Raw genomic sequence first — 10,043 nt, forward strand, 5'->3', positions numbered from 1 at the left:
TAAAAATAATCGATAATGTGAAACGCGCGATATTAAATGAAACATACGCTGCTTTCTCTAGAAGAAATTAGAATGTCACGAGAATATTACGCAAGAATGGGGAGAAATAAAATCTAATTAACGCAAAAAGGAAACGGGGACATAAAATCGTAGCTCGGCGGCCAGCGGCCGAGGATCTCCAATGTCAAGAACGCGGCGCCCGTTCGGTGCGTGCAGCACGATCGGGCTTTTTATTTTTTGTGCCCAGATCGCCTTTGACTTCTTAGAGGGCCCGGAGAGGAGCCCCCAGCGAAGAGAAGACGAAGGAAGACGAGGGGCGTGCCTGGTCGCGCGGCTTCTACAAAGAGATGCCCACTTCCCAGTGGACCCCTTCCACTCTTCAAGAGATCCCCTTCCACGTGGTCCCAGGACTCCGTCTCGCCGCTTTCCCCACCAACGGGCCCCAAGAAAACCGGGCGGCATGGTCCAGACCACGAGATCGGCAGGTAAAGGCAGTTTACGGAACGCTTCCGTACATGAAGCACACTCGGCGGAGATCCTCAGACGATAGCCTGACGGAAAAACTGACGGACGTAACTTCAAACACGTTTCTGACACCATTACACTTTGCATCTTGAATCCGATCTTTAAATCATCGTTGGCGACGTTTGCAACGACATCAATCGATCGGTCAATTATCGTAAAATTCTACAGTGAAGGCAATGACAATTGATTGAGAGCTCTCGCAGCCAGAGGCACGTTATGATATAAGATTGCTGGTAGCCGAGGATCAATCGTCCGATACGTGCACACATGAGGATGACCTCCTACATGGCCTTCCAGCAATACGACCTCCTGGACTCCGAGGGTTACGGATCGGCAAGCAGCCCAGAATCGAATCCGCGTAGCAATTGGCATCATCAAGAGATCTATCCGCAGCCGCCGCGGTCCCGTGGCAGCAGCTGCGGCAGCGTTAGCTCCGTGGATAGTCATCATCAACAGGAATATCAGGAGATCGGCGGCGGTACCCCCAATGGCATCCTTCATGTGACCGCCGGCTTCAACTTCGGCGATTTTTACGAGGGTTACTATCAGGAAGGTGGCTGCCGCAACGAGCATCAGCCAACGTTGAATGGTGACGGCACTAGGAACGTCACGGATCTTCACGCCAAATTTATCTTTAGGATGAACGAACAGTGTGCGACTTACGATGACGCTGCATCTAGGATGGCCTTCAACGAGGGTATTATGAATAAGCAGGATCTAGCAGGATACGTCCAAAAGACGGACCACCTTTTGGCTGGAGCATACGCAAACTCGAGGACCGACTTCGGTCAGAGTCAGCCTGTCTTTGCCACGAAGGGTTACGCGAAGAGCGGTGCCTATCATCCGCGAAACGAGAATCACCGTTACGCTCAGAGGAATCACCCTTACGTCACTTACACCATGCCGAAAAATGAGTCTGGCCTGCCGAGCGGTCAGCCGAGCAAGTGTGATCAGTCGAGATATCATCAGAGAAACGACAGTCTCCACGTCGTTTTGCCAGTGGAATACGCCAACCAGAAATCTAAAGAGACGGCCGTGCAGAAGATAAAAAGCAGCGCGCCCGGTGTCGAGGTATTGAGGAAGAGAAGACTGGCGGCGAACGCCAGAGAAAGAAGAAGAATGAACAGTCTAAACGACGCCTTTGACAGACTGCGCGACGTTGTGCCCAGTCTAGGCAATGATAGGAAGCTCAGTAAGTTCGAAACACTGCAAATGGCGCAGACTTACATCGCCGCGCTTTACGAGCTGCTGCAACGCAAATAAACATCCGAATCCGAAAACTCGGATCTTCTTCCGAAAAGGAGAACAGCGTTTTGTTCGGCATTGTGTCTTCTTGCATGTTGCTGCGGTGACCTAGAGAAGATCGCGGAACATCGAATAGAAGAGCTAAGAAGCCCGATAAGCAGTCCATCCTGACAATGACGAAAACTTTAAATCTCTTCAAGAGGCTGCGAAATCAACCGAAATTGGAATCAACATCTTCGTCTTTGTGGAATTCTGAAGGACGTTTCTGAATCCTCGCTTGAACTTCCTCCGACGAGTTTGGAGAGAAGCAGATTGAAAGATCACTGCTCCATTCTTCGACAAGAAACGACGAGGCGCGTCCTTCTTTCGACAGACTGCGAGACGTCCGTAGGTAATGACGAATTGTCGGGGTACCGAGAACGAGACAGCTCGCTCGCGAGGGGGCATGAATTAACGAGCGAACTGGGAATCGAGACTTCATTAACTTGTAAACGAGTCACTCGACCATGGCGGCATCGATCGTGAACGGTATGTAAACGGAAAAATATAGTACCAGAAAGCGTCGTTATCGAATCAAGATCTTATAGACTTATCATTTACTCATAAACTCGATTTAGTTGTTAAAAATTTGGTTAATTCAATGTTTTCGATATCAAATAAATTCAAAATAAATGAATCATATTTCGATTCTTTGATAAAAGGATGATTCATTTGATTGTGTTACTATTTTGCGAAAGTAAATTTTCTGTCTTTGAAATATATATTCGTAAAGCTCTTAAATGTTTGTATTTTTATATAAACTGCCTAAATTAAATTATTTTATCAATTTTCAAAAATATGATTTATCTTCGAGATGTTATAAATAATATACAAATAAATTATCTTTCGGCGTTATCGATACACCATCAGCGATAGCTTACGTTAAAACTAACCGATTAGAAGATCGACGAGAAAAAAGACTGCTTTTAATCGCGCGCGTCAAGCTTAACCGAGCGCGTAAATTTAGCGCCGCGCAGTAATTCTTATCCTGGCATCGCGGCGCATCGCAGCGCATTGCTGCAAGATTCCAGGATGTTTTTCTAATCGGTCGTGATAGGATCGGAGCGGAGAGCGAGAAAAAGCGCAACTGGCCAGTCCAGGATCCTCCTGGACGAACAGCTTTGGAGATCGCGACCGATATCTCGCGACATAAAACGCAGATAGGATATTCTGTGTTAACTTGATTCGGTATTTTGAATTAATCAATAAATAATAGGATAAAATGTCGTTGTCTTGAATGGTTCTCGCGTAATCGCAGCGACGAGAAATGTCGCCGACCCGGTACCTACGAGATATCACTACAAGGCAAGTGGGTAGGTCAGGGCGCATAAAATGTGATCGTTGACTGTAATATTATGAGAGTCTCTTTCATCGCTATCGCCGTGCCAAGCTAGAACGGCGGGGGCGTACTCGCCTCGAGTTTAATTGTAAATAGATTGTCGTCCTCACGAGGCACCGTGTAAATATCTGATTCAAGGCGCGTCTAACTTATTGCGAGGCTGTATAGGTGATTCTGTACATAGGTACGTACACGCATATCTGCATAGTGCGGGGGCAGGGATCCCTCCGTTCACGCGTACGTGTGCACGTGCGTGATCGTTCATTGATGCTTCGAGTCGACGATAGGTATCAATTGAGGAGTTCGCCCTAAAAGGGCGTATGAAAGATAGCTTTGAGAAAGTGGAGGGAGTTTCTAAACATTAATTCATATTTTTAAAGAAAAACTTTGGAAAAGAAGCGAATTTACAATCTGTAAAAAATGGCTCTTATAAAGCGAAGAGTACTGAAGACGAAAGATGAAAAATTGAATTGCATAATCAGCGCGTCTTTTTCGCGTATTTTCTGCTCTTTGCGGGCGAACTCCACATGATTTTTCACGGGTTTCAGAAAAAAAAAACGCTTAGCATTACGTTTATCTTGCGTTACCTGAGTATTCACCTGTAACTACTGCTCAATGGTAATTATTAAAACAATTGTATGTAATTATATAAATTATCTCAAAAGGGATTGTGGCTCAACTTTTAGTCGTCTTAAATGCAGAGATTACACGTTCAGCGCAACAATGCGTATGTGTTAATTAGAGAAGTGAGAAATAAACGAATCGAGAAAATATGAAATCAACTTATCGATATCGATGCTGTTTATATCTGTCGTTAGATCAACTACAGTCATCAGCAACATCATTACGATCTAAAATAGTACTGTGATAAGAACTTATTCTATATATTTCTCGTTGTGCGGCTAATTACTAGCCGAGCGTTAATATCTTTTAATCCGAAAGACTAGATACCTCCGGATCACAATCAACTCTCGCTTCGATCGACTGTCGCGTCGCGTTTTTTTTTCCGCCTCGTATGCGAGACGACGCGTGACTGGAATAATCTCATTCGACCGCGATTCAACTCGCGACGCATCTCTCGCGCAATTAGGGATATGCAAAAATCGCGGGACAAATGGCGGCGGCCACCTCCACTTAGCAGTCAATCACAATTAAATACAATTTTGCGCGGGCTGCGGGGTCCGGTAATGGCGCAAAAAGAGAGCAAATTGAAATCTCCTAGCTGACAGAATGATAGATGATACCGGCCAGACGTGAGAAGACGCGAGAGCAACGGAGAGAGGTGTAAAAGAGAGACGGGAGATAAAGAAGGATGAGAGAAGCAGGGCAAGGAGAATGAAGAGAGAAAAGCGAAGAAACAGTCTTTCTTCCATATCCCGCGATGTGAGAAAGCTCTCCGTTCTGCAAGGAGAAAGAACGAAAACACAGAGAGAAGTAAGTCGGGAGCTGATGATAGCGCCACTACGAAGCCGATTTTCCTCGCTAATATCGCTAATCCTCTCCATCTGTTGAAGATGAGAACTATGAGGATCTGATCTTTGCACGGAGCAGCGGTAATTTATATCGATCGGAACGGAGAGAAGGAGACGGGGCGAGATGGAAGCTCATTCTCTCTTCTATAACCGCGGTCATTATGGTAGCGCCGTTTAGAGTCGCAGATTAGTTACGCGCGCCTCGAAATAAAGCGCGATGATTATTCGCGATGATAAGCGGCGTTACGATCATTGCAATATTCTATTCTCACCACTCATAAATAAGGGTCGAAAGTAGAGGAGTAAGAAGAATTACGAAGGATATATAGTATGTCAAAGAATATGCTTAATTATCACGCGCGATATATATTCTTCTAAATTTTATCAAAAATATATGGTATCTCATGTACAAGTACACATTTTTCGCCGCCGAGAAAACTTGTCCGTGTCATTATTTTTAAAATGACACGTATTACTATCGCAACGAAAGAAAAATTCAGCGGCAGCATCGCTGTAATATAATACTTTATAGTTGCCATATTCCGCGTCCCATTACGGGTTCGTACGCGTTGTAATGGCAGTATTATAAAAGAAGACGATAAGTCGCGCTCATCCACCTGCTCGGTAATCAAATCGCGGGATTAAATTGCACACGATTTCGCGTTCTCGCGCGTCGAAAGGGAATTACTTAGGGGGGAGGGGGGGAGGCAGCGCCGTACGTACCTCTTTCGGGACATTATCATTCAATTGGCGCCGCTACCGTCGCAGATAAATCACGTGTAATTAGCGGCAAAACAACGAACGGACACCAATTAATTTCGTTATAAACAACGGGGCCTTTGTCCACCGTGTGAATGTATTTTCCGCGCCGCGCCGGCTTCCTCAATTAAGACGATAGAGATTTATTCGATTCGCGCGTCGATTGAGCGACGTCGAGGAAAAAGCGAAAGGGGAATGGGTGGGCTAATTATTCACCGACCCATTCACAGCAGTAGGGCGCAACCGGGTGAAACGAAGAACGGTCCGGATGGATAGAGACGAAGAAAGAAAGATAGATAGAGAAAGGGAGAAAAGAAAGACGTCAACGCCGAAGAAGGAAATACTTTAAGTAATATCAAAGCGCGAGGGTTGGATACGCTAATGGCGAACCAGACCCACATGTGTGGGCCTCGGCCTCCATACCAATGTACGCGATACAACAATATACGCGAACGCTAATTAGTCGACGCGCAATGTCTTCATCTACAGCCAGTCGCGCATCAGCCGCGCGTTTCGTCCCTCTATCAGCACGATTTGTCTTCCGTCGCGGCTTGATGTGACTCCAAGGCCAAGGACAAAGTCCCGTAATCGAGCCTGGAGAAGCGGAGAATTCAAGTTGCAACAGAATAAACCGACTTTCATTAGACTAATCTATTTGGTGCCATTCTATAAACTTTTTAGACATTTCGGCGGTTTAAACAGCATGTGATCGCTTCTCGGTGAGAAGCGGGTCACTGACGATAATTATATTTCGATTATAGACAATTGAGAGAATAGTTTGAGAATTATGCGAATAGAGCGCGTAACGTGATTTCTTTTGCGTTTAATGTGAAGTTTGAGCTACAAGTGATTAATCACACTTGAAATGATAATCGAGCGATAAATATGTAAAAAAATAAACTGCGATCGCGATCTACCTGTTGTACAATGATCTCTTTTATGCCTTTCCTAGGCACGAAAAAAAATAATTTTCCTCTTCACGACACTTTCGCGCACGAAAGGGAAACTTTTTCGAAGACTGTATTTTGCGTTGTTAGCACTGCCGTCAAGTACCTTTGTAAATAGATTGTTTTTTTTTTTTACTTAGATACGAGTTAAGACTTAGTTCTAAACGGTCCTTATAAGATTAATGAAATAAATTCCCACCAATAATGTTCCTCGACCAAGACCAAATGTACTTAAGAATGTGCAATGTTAATAAAGAAAAGATTCTTTGGAAAATTTATATAATTTTTTTTCCAACTTCAACAAATATCCTTATCTATCTCATTATTATTTAGCAAGACATTTGCGCAATCATTTCAATTAACTAAATATAAAATTTTAAATTACTATAGAAAAATCTGTCAAGATTTTTTGTCTTCCTAAAATGTTAACCTAAAATGATAAACATATTTTTATTTATACTGTGACCATATAGTTTGAAATCATTTGAATATGTTGCGTATACTGCGTCATATCTTGTCACGAGATACAAAATATCTCGTCAGTCCTCGTCGTCCAGCGGCACGAAAGAAAATTATGCAGATGCCGCTCTGCGTTTCGACTGGATCATCGTGGGCAACACTCGTAAGTATAATATCGAGTCTCGGAAATTATCAAAATCGGCCCGATCCTGAGCCTACCATAATTTCTATCTAGTCGCGAGACGTGGAGCCGATCGACGAGACGCGACCAGCCTGACCAGACATCTCGGCAGGATGCATAGGGAGATGCATATTCCGTCTTGATTTCAGGCACCGCGAAAGAGGTAGAACCAGCCTTTAAACTGTTCCTCGAGGCCATCGTCTTTTTCTAGGAAGTCTAGGATATAAATGCCCGTAAATGCGGCTAACGTTTACCACGATTACCGACGGGAGAACTAGGCATTTCGCAAATATCCATGTTGGGGCCAGCGGCCGTTTTCCAAAATTTAGTCAACAGCGATGATCGAATAGTACGACCTCCGTCGTCAGCAAAGAACTCTTTATCGCGCGATAAGAAACTAATATAATCCTTACGTAATGTCGAGCGTCATTGGTCGTGAATAGAGGGGAAAAGGGCGTTAATTGTTTGACTTTCAATTTCCATTTGCGGATCTCTCGATACTGCCGCGAGGATAATTGGTATCTTACGCGGCCGTTGAGGGAATAAATCGATCGCGCGATGGATGTTGTTTAGTCTGATAGAATTCTGGATAGCGGCTCGCACAAAGCGACCTTCAGGACCGGCCGACTGAACCTGCTACGATGCCAGACAAATTGATATCAGACAACGCACTCACTCTCCCTATCTTTTCCGCCAGCGCGCAGGGATACGTATGCCTTACGTGCCTGCAGTAGGTACAGCCGCATAACTTTCAGACCTCGATATGCCGCCAGTGAGAACGGTCAGGGCCGCGGAGAGAGAAAAAAGAGAGAAGGGAGAGAGAGGCGAAGAGAGAGGAGAGAGAGAGGGGGGGAAAGAGAGAGAGCAACGCGAGGAGCAACGCTTATCTCCGTTTAACCGTGTGTATGTCACGCGCATAAAACCATCGGTGAATCTTTCTTTAGGCCCCCCCCCCCGCCTCTGTCGTCTTCAGGACATGATCAACCCGCTGTCACCAGAGATGCTCAGAGACTAAAGACATATTTTGAATTTTATTTAGGGTAACTCCGGTATTTACGCCGCGCGAGGATTTACGCCGCAGAAGTCAGAAAAAATAAAAGGAATAAAGATACTTGCTCGCAATTACACTGTTATGTACCTTTATGCTATATTAGTCTTGTATTGTAATTTCAGTTCCTTACTGTTAATATTAACGAAATCGTCGTGAGTTGAATCGATTTCTCACCGTGTAGTATAAGTAGCGCGATCATATATTACGTAAAATGATTACTGTAGGTAATGTAAAAGGTTTAATAGTTATTTCATGATACATAAGTGTAGAAGGATAGTAAAGGATGGAATATAGCAAAATACAAGTGCATAGTTCTTGTATTCTTTGTTTAGCTTGATATCTTGTATATCCTACCTGTTTAGGATATACGGCATTTAACCTTAGAGAGGTAATATGAATTTTCTCATACGTGAAAGACCAAGCGGGGTAATAAATTACCCCAAACTTGTACCGCGTGTATAATGTTTCTATTTGTTGTTAGACAACTTTTTAATAGATAATTTTGTTTGTTTTTTTAATAGGGAAGACGATAGTAGTCATCAATTTGTGGTAGTAAAGAAAAACAGTAAAATAATTTCGAAAAACAAGAAAAAGAACCAAAAATTGGGCTGAAATGACTATTTTTATAAAAAATGCTGTAGTTTTTCATAAAATTCACCGATTTTAAAAATTCCAACGGATTTTAAAAGACGAATAGACAACCTTCAAGGGCATGTAAGCGATTTTTTCGTTTCTTAAAAAAAACATATTTCTTTGAACATCTGAAGTAGAGGAAATGATGAAAAACTGTCGGATGGGAAAAATCGCAAGAAGTGGAAAGTAAAACAGATTCTGTCGATTATTATTTATTTGAAAGGTAGTCAAAAGTTATAAAACTATATGGAAATAGTAAAATTAACTCCACAAAAACTTTACAAAGTTTTAATCAGTTGCTGTGCAAGAACAGCAAAAGTGAAATAATTGATCGAATCTTATATAAACAATTATATATGAAGCAGGGGTAGAATTTTCCGGGGAGTGCTATAAAGTGTATAATTTTTCGTTACCGATTTTCACAAAAAATCTGAAATATATATACTTTACTGTGGTAAATGTGGAACGTAAACGGTCAAAGGGGGTAATACGTTACTCCAAACGATTTTCTTTTTCGGTTTTTAGCTGCTGCACGGATCTAACGCACTCGCTGAATGACGGAGGTCGACTGCCAGATGACTAAACTGAATTATGGTTAGGGTCTCGGTATGAAAACTAACCTTCCTAAAGCAAGGGCGCAATTTGAATTTCGCATGGGGCAACGTATTACCCCACATTACCTTTCTAGGGTTAATTTTAGCGTGCGGGATTTATGCCATAGTACAGACACTCCGTAAAAATCAAAATCTCCTGTGTTCTTTTTCCTTCTTTTTTTTGATCGTATAAAAATAAATTATAATGCATCTATCGTTCTATTTTCTTTTTAAAATCTTTCAGTTTTATAATTTGTTTATCATTCTTACACCTTAATAAACTTTTTACACACATTTTATAACTTATTATGACATTTTATTGCTTTATTTATAAATTTTATTTGTAATTTTTTATAAGACGTATATTTCACCCATGAATATCATATATATGGCAAAAACGCAAGGGTTTCTAAAAGTTTTTTAAATTAAATACAAAAAATAAATATTTTTTTATGTCACACGTGCGTGGAAAGTGGCCCATTCGGCGCGCGACGCGCGCGTGATAGACCACTTTCCACGCACTTGTAATATAAAATAGGGTGTGTAAGACGTGCGTGAAGTTGAAAATTCACGGGTGCGGTGATCGCACTCGCCTTCGGCTCGTGCGTCCACTCCGCACCCATGAATTTCCATCTTCCCGCACTTGTTACACAAATAACTATTTATAGTAGTAGACAACAGTATATAAAGTTTTTATTGGTATAATTCATTTGCCTTAAACATAGTAAATAGTACTCGATAAATTAAGTTTTCCTTAGCTGCGACGTATATACCAGAGTTACCCTATTGTTATTTTTTAT

At 42.4% G+C, this 10,043-nt stretch overlaps 1 protein-coding gene across 1 annotated transcript; it reads left to right on the plus strand.

Moving 5' to 3' along the window:
• Window positions 1-522: 522 nt before the first annotated feature.
• Window positions 523-2,404, plus strand: LOC112453471. The gene has a single exon (XM_025014255.1). The coding sequence runs from the start codon at window positions 793-795 to the stop codon at window positions 1,786-1,788; it is 996 nt and encodes a 331-aa protein (XP_024870023.1). The 5' UTR covers window positions 523-792; the 3' UTR covers window positions 1,789-2,404.
• Window positions 2,405-10,043: the final 7,639 nt, after the last annotated feature.

This window comes from Temnothorax curvispinosus, unplaced genomic scaffold (assembly GCF_003070985.1).
Source record: "Temnothorax curvispinosus isolate PA1 unplaced genomic scaffold, ASM307098v1 QBEX01004391.1, whole genome shotgun sequence".
Taxonomy (NCBI): Eukaryota; Metazoa; Arthropoda; class Insecta; order Hymenoptera; family Formicidae; genus Temnothorax; species Temnothorax curvispinosus.

Coding starts and splice junctions, on each gene's coding strand:
- LOC112453471 (XM_025014255.1), top strand. CDS start 793: ATGAGGATGACCTCCTACATGGCCTTCCAGCAATACGACCTCCTGGAC.